The 16,079-nt window shown below is 41.6% G+C and overlaps 1 protein-coding gene across 3 annotated transcripts in view; it reads left to right on the top strand.

The window, feature by feature from the left end:
- The first annotated feature begins 3,559 nt into the window (after positions 1 to 3,559).
- pawr (PRKC, apoptosis, WT1, regulator) overlaps positions 3,560 to 16,079 on the top strand; it is a 69,593-nt gene continuing 57,073 nt past the window's right edge. Inside the window, exons 1-2 of one of the 3 annotated variants that reach the window (XM_076875517.1) lie at positions 3,560 to 3,714; positions 3,950 to 4,651. In XM_076875517.1, the coding sequence (XP_076731632.1) occupies positions 4,085 to 4,651 (567 nt within the window). In that variant the 5' untranslated portion in view covers positions 3,560 to 3,714; positions 3,950 to 4,084. Of the gene's footprint in view, positions 3,715 to 3,946; positions 4,652 to 16,079 lie in introns of all 3 variants that reach the window. The other 2 variants (XM_023152663.3, XM_076875516.1) reach the window with 2 other exon arrangements.

Genomic DNA, 16,079 nt, shown 5'->3' with positions numbered 1-16,079 from the left:
CCAAAGACTTGCAGTTTGTGGGGATAGGTTAATTGGAAACACTAGATTGTCCATAGGTGTGAATGGGGGAGTGAATGTGAGTGTGAATGGTTGTCTTTGTCTATGTGTTAGCCCTGCGACAGACTGGCAACCTGTCCAGGGAGTACCCCACCTCTCACCCTAAGACAGCTGGGATAGGCTCTAGCCCCCCCACGACCCTGAAAAGGATAAGCGGAAGCGAATGGATGGATTTTAATTGCTTTTTCACGTAAACACAGAGATAAAGTCATCATAGCAACACAGACTGATGTGTCACAGCTCATTGCGGCAATTTAAGTAACTGTAATTATGTTATTTCCAATGAATAATGGACTGGTGCTTACATAGTGCCTTTCTACTCTATTTGATCTCTCATAGCACTTTCTTACTGCAAGCCTTATTCACCCATTTGTGTTGTTTTGTTTGTTTTTCTACTATAACATTCATACACGCACTAATGCATTTGGGACAACATGCAGACCAGAGGAGCTGGGGATCAAACCACTGACCTTCTGATTAGGAAGCAACCTGCTCCACAGCCACAGCCACTCTACAATACAGACCCAGTTCAGCTTACTCACCTGAAACCAATCTTTACTCTTTGGGACTCATCTTGTTTTTTGTTTGAAACGGCTGTAATCGCATAAAAATATCCGCATCATTTACAAAAAGTGACAAACACAAATGAAGATTGCTTGTGGCTTACCTTTTCTCTCAGGTTACAAACATCTGCATTTTGCTATCTTAGAAATATTGTCCACGTATCAGGAAATTATCAGAGGGAATGGAAAACCAGCGAGCTGTCAGTAATATCATCCGCAGGACTTTTTTATGCTGTGACTGTGGATTTTTTTATTGGTCGAGCAACTACAAGATGAATATTGTCTTATTGATTTTACCCTGCCTCTAAGGGGTGTATAATCACAAACCTGTCACCTCACAAGCCCAGTTCTCGGGAGAAAAGGGAAAACAAGATGCTGCTCTCACTTGGAATGTAAGTTCAGAAGAAAATTTGAGACTCTGAGACATACTCACTTTAGTATTTAGATGAAAATCTGCTGAAGCCACATATGCAGTGTGTAACTGAAATCTTGCTCTCTTTTTTTGTAAACTAAGCTGAAATTGAATTTCTTGAGTTAGTTTGTGATGTTTAAGAAATTGCAAACAATCCTGAGACTTATTTGGGCCCAGAAATCATCAACGCAGTTTTTATGATCATAAAAAGTGTAGTTAATTTGGACACTGCATCAAAACAACTCCCTAAATACACTCACCGGCCACTTTATTAGGTGCGTGTTGCCGTTACCTTTTTTCTTCTTTTTTTTTTTTGCCTTAATTCGTTATGGAATCGATTCAACAAAACTGAGGAAGCATTCCTCAGAGATTGTTGATGGGAAAATCCTATGAAAACAGCTGCTTCTGAAATACTCAGACCAACAACAACGTGCTGCATTCAAAGTCAGCGAAATCATCTTTCTTCCCCACTCTGATGCTCGGTTTGAATTTCAGCACGTCATCATGACCATGTGTACAGGTCTAAATGCATAGAGCTGCAGTTATGTGATTGGCTGAGTAGATATTTCTGTTAGCAAGCAGTTGAACAGTTTGTACCTAACAAAGTGGCCGTGTAAGTGCCTGAAGGCTTTTCGCTATGCTGAGGTGAAAGAATTCCTTCTAGAAGGACTGTTCCTGTCTAAGAAACACACTGAAAGTGTTCACACTAACATTTCGTTATGCCTTGTTCTCCCAAGACAAATCCCCTTAAGGCACTGTCAAATGAAACAGAACATCTTTTCACCAAATCTAAACAGAAAGGAGATGATATCCCTGTTTAAAGGCTCTTTCTGAGATCTCAGATTGAAATTTTTTGCTCTTTTTTAATGTAATGGAGGTTTATTATTGTTATCAAACATGTGTTCTGTCTGTTGAACGCATGATTCAGTACTTTGAGGACTCGGATATTTCAGAGCAACAACTGAGTACAGATATAATTGCATGTCGATTTTTAAAGTGGAGTTTCCCGCTGTCAACGAAGTTTCAACTTTGAGTAGCGCACATTTTTTGTAAACTGTCAAGTCATAACAAAAATAAGATGAAATGAACTGCTCAGTCATCGAAAGTTGCCCTCACCCTACCCAGGGATCAAGTTTCCCTGAAAGCAGGTTTTTCATCTGATCAGAGCTGGTTGGGTGAGTTATCGGGTGCCTAAGGGACTCTGTGGGACCTGCGTGAGAGAAGTTGTTGAGAAATGCCCTTGTGCCGAAGTGTTGCACTGTGACTGTGCAAATATCAAAGGGCCACTGAAGACGTGAAATCAGCGACACTGTTGCTGTTGACACAAGTCAGAGCTGCAGAGGTGTACAGGGACTTTAACAATCACATTTTCAAAGTCTCAAACTTCCACTCAACTCTCAAAGCAAAATACAAAGTTTTCAGTGAATTACAGAAAGCTCTTAAAGCAAGGAGTGGATGGATTTTCAAGGACAGGTCTGGACCCACCAGAGGGTCCAATTTGACCAACTGATGGCTAAAAAAAGTATGAAAACAGCAATGAAATTGTAAAAAGTGAATTTTGATTGCTGAGTGGTGATGCAAAGCCAGCATAACTACACAGGGGTGAACAGAATTCTAGACCTAGAGACAGTGTTCAGATCATAAAGAAGTAAAATACGAATGTTTATTACAAAAGAAACTGTACATGTGAAGAGTTGTTGCTTTTGCACTGTTAAATATGCATGCACATGTTATGACAGCAGACCTTGCCCTTATTCTTGCGAAGCAGTTAATCATGCTTTTGTAACTGGGTGGCTCATCAAAGGGGAAAATGCTTCTTCTTTACACTTTTTCTTCTTACGGCAAGGTAATAAAAAGGCCCCAAAGCTAATCTAAAGAGCATAAATGCAGATCTTATACAAATGAAAATGTTTATCAAATTTCTATTCGACAATGGAACCGATCCTTTCCTTTCTTTACACTTATTAAAGAAAGGTAAGGAGGGCTTTGCAGTCATTTTACTGGTCTTGGCTAGTTTTTTGTAAAATAGATAGATAAATACTTTTCAAAATTATAGAAAATTATTGTCATATTCACAGTGAAGAAATATGTTCCCCTGTGCAATGACAACAAATGGCAAACAGAAAATATATATGTATCCACATACAAAATTAGATAAATTAGATAAATAAACCAGCTAATGATTTAAAAACAACAGAAACAATTGTAAAAAAAAAAATAATAATAATAATAATAATATGATAATTAAAACTGAAAAAAGATATAAATATATACAAGCAGAATAAAAGAATCTGAGCTGCTTGAAACTTTGTACACTTTACACAACTTACATATAAGGAAGCATGAAAATACAGAAATGTTATGATAAAAATAATTAACTATATTAACCTTTATCTTTATGGAAATATCGCCGATAAGTATTGTAAAAGCTTTAACAAATGACCTTAAACCCGAAAGCACCTGTGGGAACAGTAAAGAGTTATTACACAGCGCCCCTCCTCTGCTTCGGCTTTAGTCGGAAGTGTTCGCCCACTTTCGGGATTCAAGCCGGTGTTTTCAGAGGGGCAGAGCGAGCGCCGCGGGTCCCAGCTCCGCAGACTACAGCAGTTCATGTGAGAGCAGCTCGGGCACACCTGGTTGGACCGTGAAGAGCAGTTCAGCGACCGAGACAGCTCCACTCAGGTGGGTTTCTACCTGAATTTATACCTTTGTTGTTCTCTCGTCAACTTCTCCACACTCTGACTTTCTTCTTTCGGGCGGAAAGTTACCTTAGAGATAAACGGACTTTGTAAACTTTCTTTTTAAACAAAACCCGTCCTGCACGCTGAGTATCGCGAGGTGGAGGTGAAAACACCTCCATAATGAACAGCTAAGTTTACTTGTCCTGACTTTTTATTTTCATTCTACCTTTCAGCAGCTCCCGAGTTAATCACTTGAGGAATGTGGTGCAATTAGGACAGCGACCGAGAGCTGAAAATTCATATCAACTTCAACTTTTAAGTTACTTTTTTTTTCCTCCCTTCGACTTTGAACTTATCAGAAAAAAGGGATCATGGCCACAGGCGGATTCAAGTCAAGCGCCGCGACGGACTTTTTGGAGGAGTGGAAGGCAAAACGGGAGAAAATGAGAGCCAAAATGCTGGGGGACATTGCCGCAGCCACTGGTACTCCCTTGGGTGCCAGTAATACAAACAGCAGCCGCAACGCCGTTCCTCCTCCATCTCCTCCTCCTCTTCCTTCGGCCGCCGAGTTCACCAACAACGGCAACCCGGACCGAAGCTCCTCCGCTGGGAACTGCCACCCCTCCTCCTACGCGGTTGCTCGGTCCTCCTCTGGCACTTCTCTAAAGAGGCCCGAGGAGGAAATGCACCACCCCGTGACACCCTCAGCCACGCCGGGAAGCAACCTGAAGAAGGCCCTGCCTCAGCCGGAGAAGACTCAGGACTCTACTCCCATGGCTTGCAACGACAGTGACAAGGAAAGCCCGTCACCCAGCAGCAAGGGCAAGGAGAAGAAGAGCACCGGGCCCAGCGCCAGGAAGGGAAAAGGACAGATCGAGAAGAGGAAGTTAAGGGAAAAGAGGAGATCCACAGGTGTCGTGAACATACCATCCAATGAGGTGAGTCGGGGGAAAAAGAGGGCAGCGATTCACCTTAACATCAGAATGGGTATAATTTGGAGGCCCATTTTGGGATTGGTCATGTTTTTTCTCTATTGGGAATAAAAGTATTCCCAAAAAAGTATTAGTGAAAGTTAGCCTCTTGTATGTGGAAATAGGTGGATGCTTAATGCTTGTGCATTTTTATTTTTTGTAAGGAAATAGTGGCTTCTGTGTGTTGCACTTGAACACCACTTGCCTTCCTACACTCCAAATTCCTCCCATACATGTGTCTGGTTTAATCGAGCCTCTGCTGGAGAGAAATGAAAGCAGTTCTCAGATGGTGGGAGAGGGTGGAGGTGTACAGTATGTGTGTTGCACATTCATTGTTATTGGATTTAAATCATCTCGCACTCCTGGCCGATTCCTGTGGTTCAGACACATGCAGGAACTCTGATATGAAGCTTGGCCAACACTGAAAAAACACTCAAATTACACAGAAATTCTCGGAATAGATGCCCACCCTTTTGTTTTTTGTTGGTTTCTTTTTTGGTAAGGGGATGGTATTCTGACCACCTTTCATTCTCCTATTTGATAGCCACCCAGAACAATATGCCCCTGGGGCAGCACAACTTGGAGTTTGACCAGCCTGTCAGTTGGAGCCTCGCATCCTGTTATTAGGTGCTCAGCAGTGCCGAGCAAAGCCGTTTGAAAACTGGTCACAAGCCAGGCTGTAATGCTGGGCTTCAGCACTCTGGGCTGCGCCAGATATGCTAGATCGAGCCCATAGGCAGCTCATTATGTAGTAAAGTGGGCGAACCGTCTATTATTGGGGGAGGTAGGAGGTGATCTGATGAGGTGGTGAGCTGATTTGTGTGAGTGGGGAAGAGGGAGAAAGAAGTGGAAGTGCTGTGGTCTGAGAAAGTTTGTAGAACTTCCTGAGGCAGGTCCTTATCCCGAAAAGTATAGTGAGTATGAGTATAAAAGATGGACGTACCTGCTGGTTTTGAATTCAGCTTTAAGTGTCCAATGAAAGAAACTGCAGGTTTTCTGTGCACTAGACTTGGGTGCTATGGTGATGCTGATGTTCTTGCAGTCCAACACTGTGCCCAGTGTGCTTGTAAACTATTTACATAACCTAATTCCTGTTAATGTTTTTTTAATTGTTATTTAAAAGTTAATTATGAACAGCTGAAGGCAGATCACTACATTTGTTAAATAAAATGACAAATACTATGCAGGTTTAAAAAAAGGTTCATTGCTGAAAGCATTTGTATTCATCTGACTCCACAACTCTGATTGGTAGGTTGTGATCATCATACTTTGTCAAGCGTCGTCACCTGGAGTTGGATAACAGTGATTAAACTGGTCCGCTTATCTTCCGTTAGCGGTGATCAAATGGAGACCTAAAGCCCAGGTGACTGCAGGCAGCCAAAGATCAATCTTTGACTTTTGTCTTCAGCTGCTGAAGTACCTCTGCTGGTAAATATAATGTGACAGATTTCCTGAATGGGAAGCCAAACTTTTCCTCAAGTCGGGCAATCAGAAACCTGCGTAACATGAGATTAATGCACGTGTTTCGCGTTATAGTTATGCCGGTGATTTCGAAGGAGCATCCCCGGGGACATTTTGACACGTGTCTGATGCTTTCGCAAACCCGTGCCAGTTATTCAGAAGGTCAGCAGGGTCAGACGGTTACCAGCTTAGACGATCGTATCTGTTTGGCAGCTATGTCAGTTATGTAAATGCATTTGTTGCAGTTAAAGAAAAGCGCTCGTGCACAGATCAGAGGACGCCATGATTCTTTGTACTTTGAGGCTTTTTTGTTTATTTCTGGGTACAGTGCTCTCATCTGCCTTCATGTATTTATCACATTTCAGTCATACTGCACGGAGCAGCTCGTCTTAAGGAAGTGCAATCAAACCAGATGATTACCGCGCCTGAGTTCAGTGAACCATTCCCAATCTCATCTGTTTTAGTGGGCTGAACCGAGCACGATGAAGCATAAACGCTCATTACTGAACTGGACTTTGGTTTGAGCACACTTGCCTGGTTTGAGTTCACCATTAAAGGGTGTACTCCTATAATCAACCTCCAGCATCTTAAATTTGTCTTGAGTATTTTCAGACTTCCTAAAGTTGCAGTTTGAAGTCATTTCCTGCACTGCCTCTGGTGCAGTAACCCCTTCAGGAAAAAGTAAAGATTTTCAATTACTGTATACCTCATTAACTCAAATATAACACTCAGATTCTACAAAAAATATAAAATTAAAGTTTTTTGATGTTGTATTGTTCTGTTTATTGATGAATTAGTGACGCTAGCTCCTACTTTTTTATCTGTATTGAAAAAAAAAGTAGTGCTTTTGTTGTTTTAGTTTAATATTCTTCTTAATATTCTAAGTTTTTTGGCATTGTGTCACCATTTAAAAGTAATGTTTACCCAACTGTAAGTTTTATAATCCAGCTTTAATTATGGAAGCTTTATCTCATGGTTTGAGATCCTGTGAGCTTTGCACACAGATGGAAACACAAAAATCCAGAAACCGGTTGCCCGGCAGATGGACTCCTTTTGTGAAAAGTTTTCTCTTTTCTCCTCCTGTTGGATTGGGGGGGGGGACACACCAAACTATGCAAATGAAGACTTGCTCACACAAGCTGCCTTTGTGATGTGAATATTAGTGGACAGGTGTGAATAGAGATGCCTGGGATTATCTCCCCGCTCGTTCTGTGCAGCATAATAGCTGCTGAGCGGGATTTCATAGCATCCTGGGAACCCAATCTTCTGCCTGTTGAGGCCATAATGGCCCGATAAAAGCTCCCAGCTCTGCATTGCATCAGTCAGTACCTCGTCCAGCGAGCCGGGACGGTGTCTCCTTTCTCTCACCCTGCTCACTCCTGCGGGTCCGAGGGCATTGTTGCCGATGCTGACCTTTGACCTGCACAGCACATTGTATGTGTCTGAGGAATGCGAAAACAAGAGTTTAGATTCAGTGAGTTCTCTCATCTTAAAATGTTTTGGGTTGTGATGTAAGCACGTTTCCCATCAGGTCACGCTGCCTGCAGTCTTGTGGTGATGAGTCATGTCGCTCATTGTGCCGTTGCTTTTTAAAAAAAATGCATGACCTCTGAGAGTTATGAGGTTGTGGTCTGCCGCTCCAGCCAGTGAACTTTGTGTTTCATGTACATGACTGAGTCTGCTCCACAAACACTGCTGGGGAGCGTGGAGCTATCCGGCCCCTCGCAGCTATTTGTCTGCAGCGTCATTGAAAAGGAGGTCAACAGGTTTAAGGTGCAATGCTGGACCGAGTGCTCACGCAGTTAACACTCTGGCGATGGGATGATACAGGAGACAAGAGGGCTCCCTGTTTAACTTAGTTATTTGTGACACCACAGAGTTGTTAATACACTTTAGGCTTCGTACAAACTCATGTTAACCTGTTAACACATGAACCAGACATGACTAATTAAAATTAAACTAAACTAGGTTGTAGGAAAAATGTGTTTTCAACTGAAAATGGCTCAAAAGAACCAATTACAATGATATTATGCACTTGCAACTAGTCTTTCGATTTAATCCTAGTCAGTTTGGCCAAATTCACCTGTGCAACAATGATGAAATGATAAGGGAAGCATCTGCTTATTAAGATTGAGATTTCTTAACTCTTCCTTCACTGAAGCTAATAAATGCTAAACTAAAGATTTCTAAAGAAAGCAACTCTTCCAAACAAGCCATACTTGTTCCGTCTTTTTCTTGGCTGTCACGAAGATTAATGTTTTACATGCTGAGGCGCGTAGAGTCTGCGATGATGATGATGATTATTATTATTATTATTATTTTCTCCAGGTATTGCACAGTCTGGGTGTGACCTAGGTGTGAATTTGTGGGGACGCCCACTCCTGGGAAAGTTGTGACATCATGTTCATTCACACCTGAATGTTCCAGCTCTACAAACTGCCAAAATTTTTGCTTTTATAGAGGTGCTCACGCTTCCAGGTGATCGGTTAATTCAGGACAGTTGACTAGTAGCACCTGGTTGCTACTTAATATCTTGATTTCTATGGCAGCAGTAAGGGTGTACTTAGGTTTCCTGCACTACCAGTCAGGAGCAACTTGTGAAATGGCACCTGCAGCAAATGCAGGTTTAGCAACAGACCTGTTGTGAATATGTGGAAAAACACAGAGATATTTTGTGTTTGCATCACATGACACATTACTAAGAACTAAAAATGGTGCAGACAAAAGGACACACCTCAAACTGAGCTAATCAGCACATCAGTCACAGGCATCCAGAGCTGCACAGAGTTCACGGAGAGCGAGCTGTAGTCTATTCAAACACTTCATCTGAATTCCTTCCACATGGAAATTTCACCAAAAATCCATGTGCGTGTCAGGATACACAATAAAACTGTTTCAGGATAAAGTGTATATAACTGTATATGAAGTGCAGTGTGGTGCAACTCAAATTGGGCTCGTGCACAGTTGAGTTTTGGCATTGGTTCTTTCATCTGCTCTCACAGATACAGTCTGCACTGACATTAATCAGCAAATACCTTAAATTCAAACACCCCTGCCTTGTTTGTTCCCAAATTAGTTTCTGCTCCATTTTGTTCTTTGGTGAAGTTCATTGAAGGGTGAAAGTTTGGAGAAGGGCCATGCTGAGGGCAGACGTTTGGTTCCTTCCAACCCAAATCCAGATGCAGAGAAAATGTTTAAAATTGGTTTCACAGAATGGATGAAGATCAGCAGATTTTTTTTTTCTTTTAACATATTTGAGGAAAAACTGAAAATAGAGCATGTGACCTTATAAAACATTACAAGGAAAATAGGCAGTTTTTGCTCAGCACAACATCGCCATCATCACCATCACCATGGTGATCAAGCCATAATTTTTATGCTAGAAAATGACATTTAACAGATTTAAAATTTCATAAAAATCAGTTAACGGATCAAGATGAGAATTGTGACAAAATATCTATAAAGTTTCTTTCCTCTGTAGAATCAATGCATATAAAACTTTTCACTGCACGCTTCACTGCCGGACAATTTCCTTGCTCTTATTTTGAAAGTTAAAGTGACTTGGCTAGCTTTGGTCCTTATGTTTCCTTCCTTACAAGGTGGGCAGTTTACTAATGTGCCAGTCTTAAGTATTATTTAGCTGCCTCTCCAGTGAGTTGGGCAAACTCCAGGTCTATGTTCTTGTCCATGTTCTGTTTTTAAAAAACGGTTAAGAAAATAGGTTTATAATTGCTATGCAAGTTATCTGGTCATTGCCGGCTGCAGTCCAAGACCGTTGAGTTAACTCTCGTCTGCATAACAAATGGAGTCACAGTTGGGAAAGTTGCTGATATTTCTCTTTGACTAAAGTTTTGGTTGTTTTGTGGAAATGAATGCAAACTGCCACAAACAGAAATTAAACTTTAAATTTAAAAGAATCTTTGACTTTTGGCTCTTCAAGCTCGTTATAGTTGAAGTGACCTAAAATGTGCAGTTCAGTAAATGCAAGGCACAAAAATGTTGGCTAAAGTTTAAAGCTGCAATAAACTGACAGTAGAAATTAAAGTCTGCAGTAGTTTGCTTATTAAAGGCTCTCAGTTCACAGCTGGACAAAAGCATGCAAGAATGTAAATTTGCATGGGGTGGAGTGTGCTTCACTTGGTGTTTAAAACCTTCTCCAAACAAGGTCACATCATCACAGTAAATACCACAGGGATTTTATCATAGGCTTAGGTAAGCATTGGGCTATTTGGGCCGGGTGTTTTGTTTCCTCCTTTTCATTTGTTGGTTGAACAGCAGGAATGCTAACCTGTTTAATTAAAGCACGTGTTCGTAAAAGTGAAGTTCCTCCAAGCGAGAAGCACCAGTTTCCAAGGAGAGCATTTTGAATTGTTTACAAAAGCCCTTGTCTGTGGCCTCAGCAAAGGAAGGAAGGAGCTGATCTGCTTCCACGATGAAGTCTTTACCAACCCACCAGGCACCTATCAACACCACATAAAGCACACAGCACCCTTGTAATGGGCTGTGACACATGGGTTAGCTCAGTTTGTAAGACTGTTACATAAATGCTTGCTCCCATTAAAGTGACCTCTGACCAGGTGAGCAGCCATTATGCTGTCAGAAGGCATCAGATCAGTGTTAAACAGGCTGTGAGATGGAAATGTTACTCTGTGTGTGTGTGTGTGTGTGTGTGTGTGTGTGTGTGTGTGTGTGTGTGTGTGTGTGTGTGTGTGTGTACATTTATAACTTGGTCTTTGGTCAGAGAATTTATGACTGTTTGTACAGTTAAAATCATTGATAAATCATTAAAAGAAACCAAAAGGATTTTAAACAGAATGTTTAAAGTCCTGAAAGTAGAATGAGTGTATAAATTTGTGTACTTTCAAACAGACGGCAGTAACACTTTGCTACTGATTCATATCTGCTTACATTTAGGAGATGGGTGTAAAGAAACCACATGTGCTTTCTCGTACAACTGGCCATCAACAAATCTTCCAAATAGATTTTTTGTTTTTGTCCCCCCCCCCCCGCCTTAGTTTGCTTAGAGCGGCGGTGTCAAACATAAGGCCCGGGGGCCAGAATTGAGGGCCATTCTGGCCCACTGGCTCAACCTGGATTTGAAAAACGTGAAAGAGGACATTCATTTTACACTTTAAACTGCGTTTTCTTAAGTTTTATAGCCTTTTCTACTGATAAAGATAAACACTTTTAAAATGGATAAACCATTAAATAACAAGGTTCCTGTTTTCCCACTGTCTGCTATAGAAATGTTTGATTTTTAACAGCAGGTTCACAAAAAACAGAGCTAAAAATGTCTTTGCAATTAGTAAAAAAACTATAGATTTTTAATTTCAGAACGGTGAGCTCAATGAGCTAACAGAAGTATTCTGTAAATTTACATATGTCTTAAAATTTAGGGCCAAAGCAGCATTTCTTTATCATGTGGAAAAACTGAGATGTTTTAAATTGCACTTCTTTTAATATACATATATTAAAATATCTCAGATTGATTCCATGAGATATTTTCACTGGTCCAGCCCACTTGGGATCAAAGTGGGCTGTATGTGGCCAACGATGTAAAATGAGTTTGGCGCCCCTGGTTTGGAGGGTGTAACACTCTTGTTTACCACAGGTCTGATTGCTTTATCTTGATTAGATCATTAACAAAAAGTAAACTCTGTTATTTTGGTACGTTCAGCTCAGCCGTTAACTGAATGTAAACTCTTACCAGAGAGTACATTGTGGACATTTGTTATGAGACTTTGGGCTTGGTTTCAAAAATGGGATAAAACTTCAAACTCTCTTGGCGGAATTACTTGTTGTGAGAACAAATAAAACAAAAACAAACAAATTGAGGGGAAAAAAGGTCACAAAGCAAGTAAAATTACAACCTTATATGAAACCATCCATCTATCATTACTGGTAGGAGAGCCATATTGGATTATCAAGCACTGTACGACTGCAAATTCTGCCATATATAATTACATAAATGACCATACATGACAGTTTCACTCTGCTTGAGAGGGACAAAACACAAGAATTGTGACTGACTTAAAACTGCAAGATGTCACTAAAAATTGGACCATCCCGTTAGTAGTCTGTTCATTTCAGACATTAAAAGATCACTTGCCTTTTCAGTTTGACATTTACTTTTGGAGTTTTGCTGCAATCTGCACACAAAGTTCAAACTATCTTTTATCTAGGTCACTGCTCTTTAGTTATGTGGGTTCAGGGACTTTGTAGATTATTACTGAAGAATGACATACCCCCTGCGCAGCGTGCACAGGAATGCACGGTCATGCAGAATCAGTCTAAATCTTGTGAGGTGAAAGCCACCCTGCATGTTTGCCTGGAGGCCGGCTCGGCTATAAGTCGAGACCTCACTGAACTTTCTCACAAATGTGATCAGATGTAGGTGATACAATCAGCCTGAGCACTGATGTCCATTGATGCAGATTTGTTTTTACACACAGTGAAACGTGTTGATTCTGCTTGAGAGTCTTCTGCCATCTTTCTGGCTAATCTTTAACTCTTGAGTGTGCGCATATCCAGGATGGAGAAGTTTGCGATCAATTGACGTATTGTTGTATTCGTGTCAGCCTGGAATTTCAAAACAAGCTGCTGAATAGAGCAGAAAATGATCAATGGTGTGGCGTTTGTACTGGTCAAATGTGGTAAAGGCCGTTTAACTGAGTACCCACCATCCATAAGCCATGCAAGTGTTTAACAGAATCCATCCTGACTGTTTTCTCTGCAGGCGCAAAACGATGTCAGAGTGAATAGCCTCGTCCTCATCTGACCTTCGGTTCGGGACATTGTTTTGGCTTTAAAGTTCACGTCTCTCTCTTTACTCAGTAATTTTGCACCTTTTTGTTTGACATTTATATCAGCGTATTGCAGAGCCTATGTCATAATTCATTTCCTTTATTTTTGTCTTCATTACCAGCATTTAAGCTGAGAAAACAAACAAGATCTGGTGTGTGTTACAGTAACTGGCATGCAGTTTATAAAAGTGCACTTTGTTTTTGTGTGCGTGGAGGCACGCACAGATAAACGATAATCGGTTTCATGCTTCCGCTTCTTAGAAACAAGCCTCCCTCCGTTGTGTAGTTGTTGGGGATCACTCTGTACTTTGCTGCAGGGGACCTCGCTGGTTTGACCACATGCGGACACACCTACAGCGCTAACCTAGCAGGGGGTGTTAAGAAACAAAATTGGGGACCAAACGAGGAGGCGAATGTTGTGACTTGGTGCGTCTGCAGTGTGTAACCTACTTGTCGGACATTCCTGTGTGTTTGCTGACGACTGTGGGGAATTTGTGAGTCAGCCCTAATCAGGCCGCTCTGTGTAGGCATTTGGGAGCTCGTCTGTTTGTATTCATTAAAGTAGAATTACTTGGAGACCCCAGCCTCCCTTTCCCACTCTCTTCTATTTTAGAGTCTGGGTCACATTTTGTAGCTTCTGAATCCTTTGGTCTGTGCTCTACATTGACAAGATATTTCAGACTACCTTTTTCCTGTATGGTATTTGGTATTTATTTATTTATTGTCATTGTCAAGAACAATGAAATTGCGTTTGGGGCTTCCATACAACCCAAAAAAAAGAAGAAAATAATAAATACCCCTTAAAACCCAAGTGTACATATTTAACCCAGTGTGACTCCAATGCAATAAGACAATCCTTAGCAATAATGTTCGTAGAAATTCAGACAAAGACCTGAGAAACATGACAAAATACAACAATGCAACCCATTCAATATTATTGTACTGTGAGATATGATATCAGATATGATAGTTATCTATTTAAGAAAGAGGGGGGGGGGCAGGAGGGGGAAGAGAATAAAGATATGATGCACCAATGCAGACCAGTTCATTGCTATTAAGAAGTTGGATATGGTTATTGTCCGTGAGAGGGGGGCAGAGAGTTCAGGAGCCTCACAGCCTGTGGATACAGGCTGTTGGCCAGTCTGGATGTTCTGGCCTGTATAGACCTGTACCTTCTCCCTGAGGGCAGCAGATGGAAAAGGTGGCGCGCAGGGTGATGTTGGTCCCGCAGGATACTGTGCACCCTCCTCAGACAGCGAGTGGGGAAGATATTACTGATCTCTGGCAGACTTGTTCCAATAATTCTGCCAGCTTCTTTCACCACCCGCTGGAGTGCTTGCTGATCGGCCTTGGTGCAGCTGGGGAACCACACTAGAAATCCATACGTCAGAACGCTGCTGATGGCACAGTTGTAGAAGTTCAACATCAGAGATCTGGGAATGTGTGCGCTCCGCAGTCTCCTCAGGTAGTAGAGGCGCTGTTGGGCCTTCCGTACAACTGAGGTGATATGGTTGCCCCAGGACAGGTCCTCGGTCACAGTTACCCCCAAGAATTTAAAACTGCTCACCCTCTCCACCGCCTCACTGCCAATGAAGAGAGGCAGATGGTTGTTATGACCCCTCTTCCGGAAATCTACAATGATCTCCTTGGTCTTTTTGGTGTTTAAGACCAAGTTATTGTCGTGGCACCATGACTCTAGTTGTTGCACCTCTGTCCTATAGTTTGTCTCATCATTGTTGGATATAAGTCCGAGCACTGTAGTGTCATCTGCAAACTTAACAATGAGATTGGACGCGCAGGAGGAAATACAGTCATGGGTGAAGAGTATTGCACGGTTTAATGTTGCCTTAAAGTTAGGAGAGATGCAGTGTCTCTTTTTAAATGGACAGATTTTACATTTCCTCAGTTCAGTTGTGCAGCGTTGTTTGGTCTTTTTGATATTAGGTTAAAGTAGCTAGCATGATGTTTAATCACGCCATACAAACTGATGCAAGCTCCAACTGAAGTAGCAATGGAAAAATGTAAACAGGCATGTGCTATAATACTGATTGCATAATTATTTGTGCTGTTTCTTATGTACGTTAGAGAATTCAGAAAAGGCTCAGTCACAGTACAGCATCTTTGGAAAAGAGAGTTTATTACAGAGAAATGTCTCTTTCCAAAATAAAAGCTATACTATCCGCTTCTTCTGGGCTATATTCTCAGCAGCATATTAAACATATCAGGTCCCCATAAGGAGAATCATGTGCTAACGGCTGTCTAAATGACTCGGGTAAAGTTTGTAGCATGCCTGCTTGTTGTTTTTGTCTGCTTCCACTTGTCTTTGCACTAGGATGATGTCGGTGTAAATGTGCAGTCATATTTGTTGTGTTCCCACTAGTGCTGTCAGCGTAAATCTCGTTGAAATGACGTTAACGCCACAACACGGCAAATCTCCGTTAACGAGCTACCGCCGATCGCCCCGTGCGTGGGGCTGGACGGCTAACACACTAGCTCCCACCCATGTAATTGAGCATTGCGTGGCACATCCAACATACAGTTTTACTTTAGTCCATGACGCGCTTACCTTCAGGGTCATACGTCACATGAAAACCAAAATAATTCCAAACGCCACATCTGAATGAGGGTGGGGGAGGTTCAATTTGCCATGTTGCAAGGAGAGCTTAACTTCTGTCTGGCTAGCTTGCCCTGCGCTCAGTGAATCTGCGTTCGACTACTCCGCCTAGGCTGCACTGTCGAGCGCAGATCCACTGAGCGCTCAACACAGACAGCATCGTCCGAAGGAAAGTTGATAAAATAAATTAAAAATTTTGTATTGTTCGATACATATGCGTACCGAACCGAAAGCACTGTATCGAACGGTTCAATATCGATACGAGTATCTGTGCACCCCTACTTATTAGTGTAGCTAGGTATTTACAGAAAATGCCTAAACAGCACAGACTCCGACATAAAAGCAGAGAGGAAATACTGCACATAGTTTCTAAAAGTTCAGCTCAATCTTCAACAAACTTTCCGGTTTTTTATAGTTTGAGAAAAGTCCAATCAAGTTCATGTTTTCAAAACTTCCCAGAACAGAACAGTTCTTGGATGTTAAAAGCACTTCCAGGATTGTTAGCAGCTTTGCTGTG

The sequence above is a fragment of the Maylandia zebra genome, linkage group LG17, assembly GCF_041146795.1.
Source record: "Maylandia zebra isolate NMK-2024a linkage group LG17, Mzebra_GT3a, whole genome shotgun sequence".
Classification (NCBI taxonomy): Eukaryota; Metazoa; Chordata; class Actinopteri; order Cichliformes; family Cichlidae; genus Maylandia; species Maylandia zebra.
This window is presented reverse-complemented; position numbering and strand designations above follow the sequence as displayed.